Below are 18,714 nucleotides of genomic sequence, written 5' to 3' on the forward strand. Positions count from 1 at the left end.
GGGTAAGGTGGCATGTTGGCTAGACCAATTTGAGTGTCATGTGAACTACTTGAAGTGATCTTGGATATCATTTGAACGGTTTTGAAATAGTACTTGAAAATGTAAGCGATTTTATTGGCTTGATCGCATGCGGTTAAATTGAATATAATTGTTGGTATTGTTGTTGATAATGTGGCTGAGTTCCATTCTCGGGTTTGTTGCTGAATTGGTCGAGTTATATTCCCGGGGATGGTGTATTTACAGGGGAGGTGCTGCCGAAATTTCGGCAGATCATAAGTGAATTTATTTGAAGGATTAAGACAAGTATATGTCGATGAATCTAACGATAGTGTCAAACTTCTTGAATGTAGACTAGCGATAGCGAGTTTGGACAACTAAGCGTAGCTAATAGGATACGGACCAGGTATGTTAAGGCTCGTCCCTTTCTTTCAAGGCATGATTCCGAGGCTATGATTTCATAATCGCTCCCGTATTTTGCTTGTTTTCAAAAAATTAGACGTTTATGATTCTATGGCATGATTCTCTTCCTAGTAACCCGTAAATGTTTTCCAAAATGTCTATACTTTTTCCCAAAACAGAGGTTTATGTTTTTGTGAGCTCTTATGACAACAAGGATGGACAAGTTTTATCATGATTCTTGAAAGTTTCCTATGATACTAAAGATGAGATGTTTTCCATAATGTTTTTATCCTCAAAAGTTAAAGTTTCATAATTCCAAGAGTTTCTTATGACGTTGAAGATGAGCATGCTTTATAAGAATAAGAGAGATGAGATGTTTTCTATGATGCGCATGATGACGATGATTTTGATTCTAGAAGTTCCAAAGCTTATGATTTTAATGCTATTATGAGATTATCGAGTTTATTTCATGATTTCCTTAAATTGCTCATTGTTGTTGGTCTCACCTCATAAATTGTTCCTTCGAGGTGAGATATATCGATGATGATTATTCCATAATATAAATCGGAGGTTACCGACCTTACGTCACTCCGATAGAGTTGTAGCTTTCATTTGGGCTCTCATGCATGCTTTATAATTATGTATTTTTTTATATATAACACCGTGCCTACATGGCCGGGCAGTATAACACCGCGCCGTCCAATAGGCGGCTGGGCAGATACACCACTGCAGTGGGCAGATTATGATTACCCCGGACGCGGGCTGACACACCGATCCTACATGGACGGGCAGACTATACACCGTTCCTATTTGGACGGGCAGCATTACACCGTACCTATATGCTCGGGCAGTTTATTTATATTTTTTTTTGAAAGAAAGGTTTTCAAAAGAAATGTTTTTAAAGAAATGTTTTTCAAAAAAAGATGAGCATGCATGGCATCCGCCCTACGGGGCACTCATGTGTACAGGTTACTCTTTTACCTCATGATATGCTCTGTAGTTTCATTCTGTTATTATTCATATTTATATTCCTTACTCTGTTACTATTCATGCCTTACATACTCAGTACATTGCTCGTACTGACCCCTCTTCTTCGGGGGCTGCGTTTCATGCCGCGCAGGTACACCCAGATGAGCAAAGCTATTATAGAAGATGTTCTAGCGAAGTTGGCGAGCTCCATTTGGCCCTGGAGTGTAGCCGAGTCAGCGTACTATGTTATGATGTCTTGTTCGAAGTTATAGACTTTGCAGACAGAGTTGTGGTTATTGGTTGTCAGTTCAGTAAGCGGCTCCGCCGGCCGATGTGTCATACGTATTATGATATAAGTTTCATATAACTACAGATTCTGTTTGAATTAAGTACAAAAAAAAGTTCTGGAGGTTTTACTACGTTTTCATTTCTTATAAATGTAAGAGTTTAAGGAAATTAAGTACGTAATAAGAATCAGCGGGTTCGCTCGGCTCCGAGTATGGGGTCGGGTGCCCATCACACCCTAGTAAAGTCGGGGTGTGACAATGATCCCACAATTTCATCCTTGGACATGGAAGTGAAAGAACGGCAATATTAAGATCCTCAATATGTCGTTACAGAGACACATCTCATGGGAAAGAGAAGTCTTCATTTGAAGTTTTTATGGAGGGAGTTCTCAGCTACCGAGGTAGGTTATGTGTGCCGAATGTGGCGGAATTACACCAACGAATTCTCGGTATTCTATTCACCCAGGATGTAACCAATATGTATCATGACCTGAAACAAATATATTGGTGGGACGACATGAAAAGAGATATAGCAGAATTTGTAGTCCAATGTCCAAATTGCCAACAAGTAAAGATTGAACATCAAAAGCCAGGAGGCTTATTGCAAGCAATGGAAATCCCTACTTGGAAATGGGAAGTGATCAACATGGATTTTATTGTGGGGTTACCTCGTTCCCGTGGCAAGTATGATTCGATATGGGCGATTGTGGACAGACTCACAAAAGCAGCCCATTTTCTTCCAGTCAAAACCACATACTCAGCAGTAGATTATGCGAGGTTGTATCTTAAGGAAATTGTGCAACTCCATGGTGTTCCATTATCCATCATCACAGACAGAGGAGCACAATTTACAGCCAAGTTCTGGAAGTCCTTTCAAGAGGGTCTAGGTACCCAAGCGAAGCTTAGCACGGCATTCCATCCACAGACTGATGGACAATCCGAACGCACTATTCTAACCTTGGAAGATATGCTACGAGCGTGTGTGCTAGATTTCGATGGTAGTTGGGATGATCACTTACCCCTTATTGAATTTGCATATAATAATAGTTACCATTCTAGTATTCAAATGGCCCCATATGAAGCTTTATATGGGAGGAAATGTAGATCCCCAGTCGGATGGTTCGAAATAGGAGAAACACAATTAGTAGGCCCTGAATTGATTCAACAAGCGGTGGAAAAAGTTAAGGTGATCCGAGATCGATTATTGACAGCCCAAAGTCGCCAAAAGTCTTATGCAGACAATCGCCGACGAGACTTGAAATTCCAGGTTGAGGGTTGGGTATTTTTGAAAGTATCGCCAATGAAAGGGATGATGAGATTTGGTAAGAAAGGGAAGCTAAGCCCTAGATACATTGGACCCTATAGAATTATCCGCAAGGTGGGTCAGGTGGCCTATGAATTGGACTTACCCTCGGAGCTTGAATCAGTCCATCCAGTCTTCCACGTTTCGATGCTCCGCAAGTGTGTTGGAGATCCCACAAAGATTGTCCCGATAGATGATGTGCAAGTAACAGAAAAGCTAACCTATGAAGAAGTGCCTATTGCTATTCTAGACAGGCAAGTGCGAAGACTCTGAAATAAAGAGGTAGCTTCGGTTAAAGTCTTGTGGTGAAACAATAATCGGGAAGAAATGACTTAGGAGGCGGAAGAGCAGATAAAATCCACGAACCCGCATTTATTTCAAACCCCAGAAGAAATTCAAGATGAAACGTCAACGATATAAGGTATATATATGCTTGCTTTTCATGCTTTTGGTCGTGTGTGGCCATAGATATGTTGCTATTGTGATGTAGCCCTGTGAGGCAATGATATTATGAGTTGAGATGACAGGATGGTAGTGCCATATTATAGGGGAAACTCTGGCGAAATATTTCTAGAATCCCCGATGACTTAACATTCGAGGACGAATGTTCCAAAAGGGGGGAAGAATGTTACACCTCGAAAATTTCCCCGTGAACGTACAATGAATAGACTAACAAAGAATACGAGCATATGATGTTTTAATAAGAAGGGGACGCCGTTTGACGATATGACGATATTATTCAACTGTGCATTAATGGCCGGGCAAGTCACCGCTAAGGCGGGCTGCTATGTTTACACCGAGCCTAGAGGGCCGGGCATGATCACCACTAGTGGGCGGCATATGATAGTTACCCGGACGCGGGATAACGATGAGGATTGTGATGTGACGAGATATGTGATGTGATGACATATGTACTATGATTATGTGAAATATGATATAGGTACGAAATGTATTTGCTTACGACACTCTTGCAGATTATATCTTTCTCTTATGGCTCACGATCCTCCTATTATATTTATTTCATTCTTGTCTTACATACTCTGTACAATGTTCGTACTGACGTCCATTTTCTTTGGACGCTGTCTTCATGCCCACAGGTAGACAGAGGGGCTAGCTTGAGCCAGACTCGTAGGAGTTGTTAGTCGATTGAAAGCACTCCTTTGTTCCGGAGGTGCTTGATTATTCTTTTGTGTTTATTTGTATATGTGGGAACGACGGGGTCCTGTCCCGTCTAAATGTTTAGTACTCCAGTAGAGGCTCGTAGATATGCAGTGTGGGTTATGTTGTTTCACAAGGTTTCCATCATGTATATATATATATATATATATATATATATATATTAGTTTGATATCCTAATGGCTTATGTATATAAAAGGGTAATATGTTTGAAATGGAAGATGATTTCCTTAAAAATTTAGTATGAAATTGATAAAGAAACGTCAGATGAATATAATGAGTAATAGAACGAGTGGTGCTTGGTGGTTAGCCCCGGGTACCCGTCGCGGCCCCTAGCTGGGTCGTGACAATAGCAAATACCCTCAGCTTTTCGCCGAGTCAGGTAAATCCTCCTTAGTTTTGTCACCCTTATCTGTTCGGGGATGAACGGTGTTTTAATTGGTATCTGGTGTAACGACCCTTCCGGTCATTGTGTGAAATTAGGACTCCGTTGGGAATTCCGAGGATGCGGGTGGATTCGTAGAGCATCTTTTTTAATATATGTATATTTTGTATTGTGTTTTTGAGGCTTTAGATGAAATGTGGGGTTATAGGGGGAAAAACTGGTCAAAATCGAGCTCACTGCCCAAAATGAACCGCTGCCAGCGGCCATCCATTTCCTTGGTGGCCGCGTAGCGAGCAATGTACCGCTATGGCGGCACCTTTATAGCACTGGATGGACCGCCATAGCGGTCACTGAGGTTTCGTGGTGGGCCGCCGCTGCAGAGGCGTGACGACCGCTATAGCGGTCGATGTAAAACAGTAGATCGAATTTTATTTTCTCTTCTCCCAAAAAACCTACACACTTCCGAACAAGCGCCTAGAGAGAAGTTTCAAGCTAGGACAAGATAACCTTGAAGAGGTAAGTTCCATTGCTTTTCATTCTAGCATTCCCTTCCCCTTTATTATGATAATCATTTTTGTGGGTCTTTAATGGATAAAGTGAAGTAGAAACCCTAGAATGTTAATAAACCTTCTAAACTTGATGGGTTAGGGTTATTATCGCATATTTATCATTTAAATGGATTGATTCGTTGCTATTTGTCAGAAATTGAACATTTAGAATCATAAAGTGATTTGAGACCTAGGGTTCTATAAAACTGGTGTCTTTGCCATAGGAAACTGTTTGTAATGGGAATGTTTGATAGAATGTTTTATAAATTGATGGTAAATGAATACTAGGGGCCTTGATAAGTTGTTTATCACCTAGAAAATCATCCACCCTTAGAATGGGGGAAGGGAAGCGTATTCTTGCTTTGGTGTTTGTGAATTGAGCAATGTGACTCATTGAACCTTCTATTTTTTTACCGTGAACGTACTGAGGCTTTGAGAAAAGGAAAGGTTGTAGCAGAGTAACCTGCGTGTTCCAGCTCTACTTTAAGGTAAGTTACGGTTTACTTAAGTTAGACTTTGGTTAGTTGATTGTATGTTTGGTAATCTCCTTAGGAGAAACCATGTGTAGTTCTCATGCATGGTATTGTGTGGTTAAATTCCTATGTGAATGTGATTGATTGATTGTGTAGGCTTCGTGACATTATTCATGTGTGATTAAATCTACAGTGGATGTGTTGTGATGAGAATCTAATATAATCTTCTCAAGGGTATTGTGACATGAAATGATGAGTTGATTCTTGTTATTGGAAAGGTAAGAAACACTGTTCTGTAAAAGGTATGGAAAGGCACTCATGTGACCTAGATTATGGGTTTGTGGTCCAAGGATCGTTCCGGAAACGAGAGGTACTTGATATGTCCCGCGATCGTGGTTCATTCTGAGGCGGAGATTTGTGCTCCGGTCCGAGGAGTTGATCCAGAACGGGTGGTACATGGACACCATGGGTCCCCTGCAGGTCATGACTACTGAGCTAAGACATCAGCTAGCATGTATGTACATTGAGTGAGGTTATTGTGGTAAATTTATTTTCCATTGTGACTTACGTGATTGTGATGCTTGACATCTTGGTGGTTTGATTGTGATTGTTCTTGGTTGACTTGCTGTGATTTATTGATATTCATGACTATTGTCTGGCTTGTTTTATTCTATCAATTTTATGAAATATGCGTGATACTAATCTTAGTCGGCCTATGATATCTACCGGTATATAGTGTTTCTACTGATACTACCTTGCTGTATTCTTTGAGTGGAGATTTTGTTATATAGACCATTGCTCGTCCTCACATCTAGGGGGAGGTTATTATTGACAGACTTTAGGGTAAGCTTCTTCCCATGCCAAGCCGCCCGAAGATCTTCTTGCTATGATGTCTTTTCGTACTCTGGACATTATGGATTACTAAATTGTTAGACTTCAAATTCTTAGACATGTTTTTAGCTTAGAGTCATGTACGATGACTTTCAGATTTTGGAGATTGTAATAGTTAGAACTTCTGCACTTATTTCAGTATTTATGGCATGACTTATTTTGTTCTTTGATGTTTGAATGAGTAATAATCGTTTTGCTTGGTTAATATAAAACCGGATTGAATGGATAGGTGTCAGTCATGACGGGTTGGGTCGTGACACTCTTTGAGGGAGTATTTGAGGGCACCTGAAGAATATAGGAATTTAGTCGCCATTTATGTTCTTGAAATGTATATTGAAAAGATAGCTCAAGAAGTCCCTCAAGTCCAGTCTACTCATGATAACACTTATGGGGACTTTAGTTCTTATGGATACATTTTGAGTGGTCAAGTGCCGCTGGAAACTCTAAGCCAACAATTTAATCAAACTTATACTGAAAATTGGTAAATATTCATTTTTAAATTATTATTTTATGTAGTAGCACGTGTTTCTTTTATTTATTGGTAAATATCCATTTTTGGTTTCGTTGTAGGGGTTATACACCTGATATGAGTAATATTGGGAAAATCTCTCAGTTCGGTGGAGTTGATCTTGCTCCAAACCAGCAATTTAATCAAACTTACAGTGAAAATTATTCTTAAAACTCGTCAGTGGTACCAAATGTTGATTTTGGGCAATCTTCTTAGTTCGGTGAAGTTGATCTTTCTCCAAACCATGACAATATAGATTAATATCGGTAGGTTCATCACCATGATATTAAATAATCCATATATATTTGATGTTGGTATTTAAAATATGTTACTTTTCGTGTAGGAAAAGGCCTTTCTTAGATGGTGATGATTGTCCAAATTATTGTGAGACATCATCAAGTGATAGCGAAGAATTACCGAATAATGCAGAAGTAAACGACGATGATGATGATGATGACGATGATGAAGAGGTTGATGTTCAATCTGGTTTGCAGAAAGCACATTTAATAAAAATGATGCAAAGTCCAATGTCGGAAAACCCAAATCCCGAAAGCCCAATGTAGTGGCATTCAGACAATATTCCATATCTTGACAATCTTTAAGGTCGTGCTGATGCCTTTGTCTTCACCAGAGAAGATGATCAAAGTCGCCAAAACATGCGAAAAGAACTAGCCGATCTTATAAAAGATAATTGCTACCTTGAAAAAGGCATGATGTTCGAATCAAAAAAGGAATTGCAAAGGGCAGTCAAAATTTATAGTTACAAGGATGTCAATGGATAGTATCAAGGATGTCAATGGATACTTCGGGGAATTGTTAAGCCCGATAGTATGTGGTTTATCACAAAATTTCACCAATGTCACACTTGTGATATGAGAGAGAATCGAGCAGATCATTTTAATTTAGATACAAAAATGATTCCTCAAGTGTTACTTAAAGACGTTGTCGAAACCCAAGGTAACCTATTTGACCTAGTTCATTATAATTCTTACATCAATTAAATTATTATTGCTAAATGTTGTTTGTTTAAACTTGTGCAGTATCCCCATCAAAAATTGCATTAGAAACGTTAAGACAGTATATCATAAAATGATAAGCAAGAGAAAGGGATATCTTGGGCGTACGCGTGCTTTTGAGACGATTTATGGAAATTGGGAGGGCTCTTTCCAGACGTTGCCGAGGTATATGGCAGCTCTACAAAAATTCAATGCTAGTACCAGTGTTCAGGAAAGCGTGAAGCGGAAAAAAGCGACAAGGTCCCGCTTCACGCTTTAAGCGAAGCGTGAAGCCAAGCGCCCGCTTCATTGAGGTGAAGCGCAATTTTTTTTTAAAAAAGAGCAAAATAAATAGAGAATATATATATAAGCAAAAGTTCAAATCCAAAACTAAAGTAGATATCCATAGACTAAAATTTCAAAGAAAAAACTAAAGTGGATATCACAAAATCCTCCAGACTATAGGACAAACAAAATCAAAGCTACTAATAGTTCGACATCTAGTTCTTATTCTTCTACAAGATTGTCAAAATCTTGTACTCCCACATCATCACCATATTGCTCATCGTCTTCTTCAATTTCATTATCATCTTCTTCAACTTCATCAACTAGGGAATGACTTGTAGCTACTTCTTTTCCCCTCCTACGTTGGCTTGAAGTATTCCCCCTTAAACCATACTGGTTCTCCTCTACCCCCATTGCCTCGGCAACAACACCGAAAGTGAAATCAGAATCTCCCTAAAAAATTGCTTCATCGTCAGCATTCTCAACCCCGGTGAGCCATTCATTGGCATCATCAATATTGTCCAAACCAATTGGATCAATTACATTGCGAGCATTGTAACGACGCCTCAATGTTCTATTATATTTTATGAACACTAGGTCATTGAGGCGCTTTAGGGTTAGTCTATTCCTCTTCTTGCTATGAATCTGCAAATAAGTTGTGGCAAGTAATTAATAGGAGTTGAGATATAATTAGTTATTACATGTTCAAACACGCTCCAGTTTCTCTCACATCCGGAAGAGCTACAAGTTAGACCTAGAACTTTGATGGCAAACTTTTGTAATTCTGGAGTGTCTCCACCATAAAGCCTCCACCATTCAACTATTAAAGTAGAATATATATTCAAGAATTAGTAAGTATAAAGAAATAACTTAAAAGTTAGAAGTTAACTGTTAAACTATAAAGAACGATTGATTAATCTGTTAACCTGGAGACTTCTTCTTTCTTTGTCTTATAGCCATTGGAAACCCAAAGGTCCCTTCAGAATTAGTATAAGCACTTAGTTGGTCCCCTATTTGATCTTGCTCATCTATATTGGGAACCAACTTAGCAACACTCTCATGGAATCCCTTCGTCACTTTTGCATTTAGTAATCGCATCTCATTATTATCATAAAAGCTTGACGGGTTCAACAAATTCCCAGCGGCATGCAAAGGTTGATGAAGTTGATCCGCCCACCTTTTATCAATGATGTCAAAGACCTTTGCATACTTATGTGGGTCACTAAATGATTTTCGTATAGACTCCTTAACCCTATCCATAGCTTCAAAAAGGTAGCCCATGGGTGGTTTTTGTTCTCCATCCACCAAACGAAGTACTTTAATCAACGGCCCACCAATTTTAAGAGCATGAAAAACATTATTCCAAAAAGTATAAGACATCATTATGCGTGCAACTTCTTTCCCCATGACTTCTTTTGCAAATTTACTATTGTTCCATTCATCCGAAATGAACAAGCTTCTCAAATTGGCCTTTTGTATATGCATACGGTGTAAGGTCAAGAAGGCAGTAGCAAATCGAGTTTTGCCAGGTTTCACCAAGTTTTTTTATTTTGTGAATCTCCTCATCATGTTCAACAACAAAGGCCTTTGAACAATGTAGGAATGCGCTCTAACAGCCTTAGTGAAAACTCCTCTAAAGGGTCTTTCCTTGAAAATATCCCCGAACATCAAATTTATACAATGAGCTGCACATGGAGTCCAATAGATGTTCGGGAACATTCCCTTCAACATAGCACCTGCTTTAACATTTTCAACTGCATTATCGGTAACAACTTGAACAACATTCTCTGGTCCAATCTTCTCAACGGTGCTCTGAAACAAGGAGAACATCTTGATGGAATCAGTAGACGAGTCACTCGCATCAATAGATTCAAGAAATAAGCTTCCTTTTGGAGAATTCACCAACACATTAATGATCATTTTTCCCGTTCTTGCCGTCCACTTATCCATCATAATGGAACATCCGAAATGCTTCCATTCTACCTGATGATCCTCCACTATTTTTTGTGTCGCTTCCACTTCTTTAGCTAGATATGAGGTACTAACTTCATGATACGTAGGCGGCTTCATTCCAACACCATAATGGCCTACGGTATCAAGGAAGGCTCCAAAAGTGTCAATATGGTTGACACTTGACACAATTGAAGGGGAGCCCTGCATCATACATCCATCGTGAAAAAGCCGCAACTGCACGCTCCCTCAAAAGCCGTAAAGCGGTGTCTTTCAAATTTTTTTTACTGCTTGTCCCTGCATTATCAGTTGGCTTCGGTTGATAATAGCAATCTAAAGGACCTTTCACAATGGAGGTTGGTCCATAAGTTGTTCGTTTTTGTGATTTTGAACGAACGGACAAATCAACAGCTTCACCTTCTTCTGTTTCATCATCGTCGTCGTCAAGATTAGTTACAGTTGGTTGATGTAACATTTGACGTTTTAGTTCCTTTTTTCCTTCGACATATGTTTTTATTTCTTCCCTCACATTCTCCGGACATCTTAGACAGCGTGCAACATCGCTAAAGGTACCAATAAGATGTTGTTTGTGGCGAAAGATTCCTCCTTTAGTTATCTTATCACAAAACAAACACATAACTGCAGTCCGATTGGTCTCACTAAGTTTTTTCCCATACTTCCAAGCCGGGTCTTCGGACATTTTTTAATTGCTGTTAAGATTTAAGAAAAATAATCAGGAGCAAATATTTTTTTGATACAAAATCAGCAGAGAACACAGCCAAACAAAGCAGAAAAAGTACTCTGGAAAAGAAAGAAAAAGGCAGAACTGAAAACAGAGCATATATAGCAGCAAAACATAGCAGAAAAAATCAGCAGCAAAAAAGAAGAAAGAAAAAACAGAACGAATGTGAAGAAAAAAACAGAGCAAAAAAGAGAGCTTGAAAGAAGAAGAAGAAACAGAAGAAGAAAGAAAGAAAGAAGAAAGGCAGAGCAGAACCCTATAATTCGGGGGAAAAAAAACAGAGCAAATGTGGAGAAAAAAACAGAGCAAAGAAGAGAGCTTGAAAGAAGAAGAAGAAGAAGAAGAAGAAGAAGAAGAAGAAGAAGAAGAAGAAGAAGAAGAAGAAGAAGAAGAAGAAGAAGAAGAAGAAGAAGGAAAGAAATTACCTGAAAGTGGAGAAGAAGAGCTGCTGCAAAACCCTAGCTGATTGTGCAAATAAAATGTCTCAAAGTGGCGCTGAGGATTTCAATTAACTGGACTAATTATTTTATTAAAATTGGCCCAGACTTTTTATTTTATTACGATTTTGACCTGGATGTATTATTGTATTAAAATTTTGACCTGGACTTATTATTTTATTAAAGTTAGCCTTTCAAAAAACAGCCCACAACATAAAGCGGACGCTTCAGCCGCTTCACCGCTTCAGCTGCTTCACCGCTTCGGTCTCTGAAGCGTCCGCTTAATTGGGTAGCCTCCGCTCCACTTACCTGAAGCGACAAATCTTCGCTTCACCGCTTTAAGCGAAGCGTAGCGGTGAAGCGCCCGCTTTCCTGAACACTGTTGTAGAGTGGAGGCTTCTGCTCGCTAATATTTTCAACTTTGTGTTTTGGACATTCAAACCATGTATTGATGGTTTTGCTCACTGTCAGCCAGTCATATCCATAGATGGCACACATGTATATGGTATATATGACATCAAGCTACTAATTGCAGTAGGAATGGATGCCAATGGGTCAATATTCCCTCTTGCTTTCGCAACTGCCGCTAACGAGAGCAACAAGATATGGGGAATGTTTTTGACATATTTGAGGCACTTTTGCTTACCATCGCTATTGTATAAGGCACATTAAGGCAAATTTTCAAATGAAGTTTGGAAATAGCACACTCACCAAATTGATGTGGGCAGCTGCGATGGAGCATCAACAAAAAAAATGGCTTGCAAGGATGGAGATGATCAAGGCAGTGAGTCCAGAAGCATATACTTGGTTGAAGGAAAACAAAGTTACGTTGAAAAATAGACATTACATGCTGATGAAGGCAGGAGATGGGGGATGCTTACAAGAAACAGCTCGGAGTCATTCAATGGTTTGCTAAAATCTGCTCGGGGACTACCCGTTACTGCAATGGTGAGAATGACTTTCAAGCAAGTTGTGGAGCAGTTTGTGACAAGAACAAAACATGCGTAAGCCATATTAGCAGAGGGTGGGAGATGGATGCCAAAACCTAAAAAAATAATGGAGCATCACAGGACAAAATGTGAGCTGCACAAGATGACTGAGTATAACCCTACTGAACGTGTGTATGAAGTCAGGACAGGCTACTATAAAGGGTGGGGAGGAAACTTACATAGTGGAAGAGCGTCTCGTACTTGAAGTATTGTTTTAAATATTTTTGTTATTGTACAGAATGATGTATTATTTTGTTATTGTAATGAATTATTTTGAACCTCTCATATTGGATGAATTATTTTTTAATATAATATTTTTTATTTGTACATTCGAAATAAATTAATGCCATGACTAAAAAAATAACACTTAAATCAAAACCTTATAAAATAAAACACTTAAACCTAAAGCTAACAAGATTCAAACAAACAAAACTTACTTCAGGGCACTTTACATCCCCTAAAACGACGATCCAAACGTTTAGGTAAACTTAATGTAATGAGCCGACATTATTGTCCGCAAAAAAAGATATCAAGTTCTATATTAAATATTGATATTTCGGAGTTTGAAACATGACTAATCATTGGTCAAAGTATGAAAAAAAACGTGAATTCGAGAACTTTAAAAATTATTCGAAAAAAATATAACCTCTATAGCGCACTAATTTAGTGCGCAAAAGGTACTTATGTAATTTTTTTTAATGGGTTATTTTGGTCTCAAATCCCACTTTTTGAGTCATTTGAGTTGCGGACTCATACTCGGAGTAATAAAATATTTGTTACGTTTTCTTATTCTTTGATCTCTAGTACTATCTGATTGTTTTTTTTTACTATGTTATCCTACTATCTTGTTGTTACTACTGGTTATTATTACTGTTTATTATTACTTATGCTTTTTCATCTCTCCTTGAGTGGGGGGTCTATCGGAAACAACTTCTTTACCGCGCACACTTTACCATCCCAGACCCCACATGGTGGGATTATACTGGTATGTTGTTGTGGTAAGTAAGCAAATCATATTCTCCCAAAAAACATTTTTATATTATCTAGGCAAACACTACGGGGCGGAGATCTGAAGCGGATCTAGGATTTAAATTCTAGGGGTTCAACATCTTAAAATTTAGCACTAAACCATTATATTTCTACAGTTATGGGTTTATATCTACTATTTATTGTAATTTTACAAAGGATACAATCCACCTAAAATTCGCGGCATTCGTTGATAATCAGAATAGATTCAATCCGAAATGTCATTTATAAAACTTGTTTTTTCCTATTTTATTCATTAGAAAAGCCATTTCTTCATTTTTAAGTAACTTATTTTCTAGAAAAAAAACATTTTGAATTCTTTTTGACGAATATCACATGGGACAGTGGGAATATATCGTTCTCAGGTAATTTGTTCAACCTTTTACGTTTTCTTTTTCAATTTTCTCAGATTCTTCTGTTTCTCTAGAACTAAGAAATCTGCAGATAGACTTATAATAGTTTTTTTTTTTTTTTTTTAATAAAAGTCCACTAGGCTTTTGGCCTAGGGCTAATTTTATAAATTTTATCAAAAAATCCAGAAGTTTGTACAACTCTAGCCAAAAGGCTAATGAAAATACAAAATTTAAACTAATGATCAAATTAAGACTTATAACTTGTCTTAATTTGATATTACAAATTGTTACAAAATTACTAATAGAATGAAATTTGAAATAATTGCTCCATAAAGAACTTCTATTTCTATATCTCACATGCTCTATATTTGGCCCTCTATATGCACCAAGGCAGTACATTTTCTAACTAATGACCAGTTCTTAGTAGGATGAGCATCCCGGGGTGCTAATACCACCAACTAAGAAACAACCACTAAATAGAAACTGTATGCCCATGTGTACTCAAGAGGTCTGTTGTGTTCCATGTGCTCAATCATTTGGAGCAGTAATTCCACTTCATGTCATTTGTCAAAAGTGCCTCCAACCAGTTGCAATTTATGCTGGTAAAACTTCTCAACATCCTGATTACACTGTGTTTCGCTGCTTGTTGGTATTCCTTCAGTGTCGTTGTTCTGTGGTACCTGTTGAATTAAAATCCTCCATTTATGTTAGTTTGTGTACCTGCAACCATTAGCAAACAGTTAGTGTAAAACAAATCCTTCACATTCTCCTCCCAAAGGATTTGAGTGTGAGGACCTCATTTTCTCCCACCTTCCCCCTATATTCAGTCTCCTTAACATGATCTAATTCTTAGACAGGGCAGCTGTAATTTGTCACTGTTCACAATTCTTTTACAGTGGCTCTCCATGTCATGAAAGGAATTGAATTGTATGTCCCCTGTGTCCAAAGCTAAATTAGCCAAGTGATCTGCTAATTTGTTTCCTTCCCTATAAATATGCTCTATCACCACCACTTTTTCCTCACTTATTCTCCAAATTTCTTCCACCATAGTAATGATTTGCCAAGGAATTTTCCATGTCCTTTGAATAGAGTTCTTCAGCAAAAGTGAATCTGTCTCTATCCTTATTTGATCCCATTGACTGTCTTTTAAATACCTGAGAGCCTGTAAAATGGCTAGGGCCTCTGCCTCGGTGTTGGTGCTTGAAGATCCTCTATTTCTCTGGCCTGTGCTTGTATCACATCTCCCCTTTCATCCCTTACACAAAAGGCCCATGAACTCCTACCCGGGTTTCCTCTTGAGGCTCCATCAGTATTGACTTTTATCCATCCAATATCTGGAGTTCTCCAAGTCACTGGTGTTACTCTTATCTTTGGAGAATATCTCTGTAATGCCTCAACAATCACACTCCAATTATATGGTGCATACCTAAAATTTCTCCTTCTCACCTTCATGAATTGAATCAAAGTATGCATCACCTGGTAAATGAGTTTTGTGATTGACACCTTCCCTTCATGTCTCATAGTGTTTCTCCTCTTCCAGAGTTCCCAAATAATAATAGCAGGGATAGCTTGGTTGATACATTTGGCATGTAGTCTACTAGGCATATCCCACCATCTGTTAATTATTTGGGTAACTTGCAAATTCTCAGTATTTATTCCCACTGGTCCACAAAAATACTTCCAGATGGCTTGAGCTGTTGGTGAGTGTAAAAAGACATGGGAGGTATCTTCCACTTTTGGATGTTGACAACAATAGCATCTGGAAGGGAATTGGTGTCCCCATTTCTTCAACTTATCATCCAATGGTAGCTTGAACTTCCAAAATCTCCACATAAAAAAAGATATCTTTATTGGTAGTCCTTTGATCCACATCTGCTTATAAAAATTACTGGGGTCTTTTCTTTGTCTGAGCAATTGAAATGCAGACCCAACTGTGAATTTCCCCCTCGAATCTAATTTCCAGAAAGCCTTATCTGCTTGGCCATTTTCATTTGGTGGATTAATGTGCTGCACAATATGGTCTGCTAGATCCTCAGGAAGGATTCTTCTTAGCAACTGTTCATCCCATTGCCCCACTTCTGCAGTTTCTTTTACAAGGATGATTGTGGGATCACACTCAAAATCTGGTGGAGTAATATGGTATAGGGCTCCCAGTCCTGTCCAATTATCAAACCAAAAATAAGAATTACCTTGTTGAAGCTTCCACCATATCTCATGTTCCATCTCATCTCGGTATTTAATCATCTTCTTCCATACATAAGTACCTAATCCGCTAGGGGCTATCACAGCATGAAACTTCTTTAAGTACTTATTACTCATGAAAGTTCTCCATAAGGATTGTTTGGTTCTCATGTTCCACCACAGTTTAGCAAAGAGGGCTTTAGATATATCTTGTAGGCTTCTAAACCCCATGCCACCTTCTTCTTGTGGGTGACATAAGGTTGTCCAAGTTGCCCAATGCTTACTTGAATTTCCCACAGAGTTGCTCCAAAAGAACTTAGCAAACAATCTATGAATCTGAGCAAGTATAGCACTAGGAGGGTCACAAGCGGATAGTAGGTGTATAGGCATGCTCTGTAAAACATGTTTAATCAGTGTTGTCCTTCCTCCAATAGATAACAGCTTACCAGTCCATGAGCTCAGTCTATTCTGAATCTTTTCTATTATCTCCTTGTAGTGAATGTTCCTTCTTCTCCCATAGTAGATTGGTACACCCAAATAAGTGAATGGAAAATCCTTTTTAGGAATCTGGGTGACAGAAAATACCAGCTCCTTAATGTTATGAGATGTCAAATGATGCATATAAACAACACTTTTCTGCTTGTTGATCTTCTGACCACTCACCTTCTCATAATTACTCAAAGTCTTCATCACTAATCTCATAGACTGTTCATTAGCAGAGGTGAAAATGATAGTATCATCTGCATATGCCAAATGATTGACATATGGACTCCATTTTGGCATCCCATATTCCTTGTACTCATCCTCAGTATGCAGTGTATTGAGAGCCCTAGACAAACATTCTGCAGCCAAAATGAATAAAGTAGGGGGCAGTGGATCTCCTTGCTTTACTCCTCTAGATGATTTGAAGAATCCATGAGGTTGCCCATTAATCAGAATGGAATACCAATTATTTGAGATAACTCTAAACACCAGATCAATAGTAAATTCACCAAACCCCATTCTCCTCAGGACTTTAGTTAGAAATAACCATGATACTCTGTCATAAGCCTTTTCCATGTCAAGCTTAATGACAACATTTGCAGGCTTTCCTCTAATCCTAATATCATGTACAATTTCCTGAGCCAACAGAATGTTTTCTACAATACTCCTGCCTTTAACAAATCCTGATTGCTGAGGTGAAATGATCTCAGGTAGCAGATATATCAGTCTTTCATGAATGATTCTTGAAATAACTTTGCTAGTGATGTTACTCAAGCTGATTGGCCTCATATCAGAAAATGTATTAATTTCTTTCTTCTTTGGTATCAAAACCAAATTGGTACAAGTTACATACCTTGGGAGTTCATGCCCACAGAAGAATGATCTCACCATGGTCACCAAGTCATTTGCAATAATTTCCCAACAAGCTTGGAAAAATCTTCCTGTGAAACCATCAGGACCCCCTGCACTGTCTCCATTTAAACCAAAAACTGCTCTTTTCACCTCTGCTTCATCTGGCATTTCATAGAGTTGTTGATTTTGTTCTTCTGTAACCATTTTAGGAATCTTATCAAGCATAGAGAAATCTGTAGGGATATTTTCCTCTTTGAATTGGTCTGAGAAAAATCTGATTGCTTCCTGTGCAATCTCCTCTTCAGTGTCCAGCCATGTACCTGTATGATCTTGAATTCTCTGTAATTGTAGCTTTCTTCCCTTTCCATTGACATGAGCATGAAAGAATTTTGTGTTCCTATCTCCATCCTGAAACCACTGCATCCCTGCTTTTTGTCTCCAAAATGTTTCTTCAATAGCATAAAACCTGATCAGATCAGCTTGTACTTTTTGTAGCCTTTCCCTGTTAAGCCCTGTAGGATTCTGTTCAAATTCTTGCTCATGCACATGCACCACTTCCTCCAGAGTTGCAATTTGCTTGAAGATATCACCATAAGTGTCCCTACTCCACTTAGAGAGAGCTCTTCCCACCTTTTTTAACTTATTATGAAAGTTAAAGAAGGGGTCTGAGCCATAAGATTCCACCCAATTTTTTTTATTACATCTAGAAAAGATTCATGCTCCACCCAAAAATTAAGAAACCTGAAAGATTTCCTAATTGGTCTACTATCTGCTCTCATATTTACCAGCAAGGGGGAGTGGTCAGAACCTTGTTTAATGAGATGCTCTACCTCCAAATTAGGAAAACAATTCTGCAAAGCCTGATTTCCCAAACATCTGTCCAGTCTTTTAAATATACAAGCCTCATCCGATCTCCCATTCCACCATGTGAACATACTTCCAGTAAAACCAAGATCCATCAGTTGGCAAATGTCTATACATTGTCTAAAATCCTCTGTTTCTGCAAACTGTACAGGAAGACCCCCAAATTTCTCAATGTCATCTGTAATGACATTAAAATCCCCACCCACAAGCCATGGGATGGTGATGTGTGAAGACATGTCATATAGATCCTCCCATAGAGCTATTCTCCCACTTCTATCAGTACTCGCATAAACAACTGTAAGCACCAACTCTTGCCCATCACCCAAATGAGTGAATCTACAGGATAACAGTTGTTCTGTATCTCTCATTATTTCTACTTAAATTTCTGCATCCACAAAAATCCAAATCTTCCCATTCACATTATGCCATGATGTCCCCATATTTAACCACAATTTGTACATGTCAATATGTCTAACATGCTGGAAAGGCTCTAGTAAGGCAACATAATTAAAATGTTTCTGTCTATGCAATAGTACTACCCTCTCAAAGGCCTGTTGAGTGTTTATAGACCTTATATTCCATATTAATGAGCTATTCATTGAGAAACTCCTTTAGAAC

At 38.5% G+C, this 18,714-nt stretch overlaps 3 protein-coding genes across 3 annotated transcripts; all 3 read right to left on the reverse strand.

The window, feature by feature from the left end:
- Window positions 1–8,347: 8,347 nt before the first annotated feature.
- Window positions 8,348–9,704, reverse strand: LOC132603583 (uncharacterized). The gene is made up of 3 exons (XM_060316708.1): window positions 9,146–9,704; window positions 8,921–9,039; window positions 8,348–8,864 (listed from the first exon to the last, which is right to left on the reverse strand). Exons 1-3 carry the CDS (start codon window positions 9,702–9,704, stop codon window positions 8,673–8,675), a joined length of 870 nt encoding a protein of 289 aa, XP_060172691.1. The 3' UTR covers window positions 8,348–8,672.
- A 631-nt stretch (window positions 9,705–10,335) lies between these two features.
- LOC132601611 (uncharacterized) lies at window positions 10,336–11,619 on the reverse strand. The gene is made up of 2 exons (XM_060314692.1): window positions 11,337–11,619; window positions 10,336–10,879 (listed from the first exon to the last, which is right to left on the reverse strand). Exon 2 carries the CDS (start codon window positions 10,867–10,869, stop codon window positions 10,336–10,338), a length of 534 nt encoding a protein of 177 aa, XP_060170675.1. The 5' UTR covers window positions 10,870–10,879; window positions 11,337–11,619.
- On the reverse strand, window positions 10,932–18,464 carry LOC132601612 (uncharacterized). Its single transcript, XM_060314693.1, has 6 exons — window positions 18,018–18,464; window positions 17,269–17,862; window positions 16,936–17,070; window positions 16,182–16,464; window positions 15,644–15,839; window positions 10,932–10,995 (listed from the first exon to the last, which is right to left on the reverse strand). The coding sequence occupies exons 1-6, from the start codon at window positions 18,462–18,464 to the stop codon at window positions 10,932–10,934; spliced, it is 1,719 nt and encodes a 572-aa protein (XP_060170676.1).
- Window positions 18,465–18,714: the final 250 nt, after the last annotated feature.

Source organism: Lycium barbarum, chromosome 7 (genome assembly GCF_019175385.1).
Source record: "Lycium barbarum isolate Lr01 chromosome 7, ASM1917538v2, whole genome shotgun sequence".
NCBI classification, from domain to species: Eukaryota; Viridiplantae; Streptophyta; class Magnoliopsida; order Solanales; family Solanaceae; genus Lycium; species Lycium barbarum.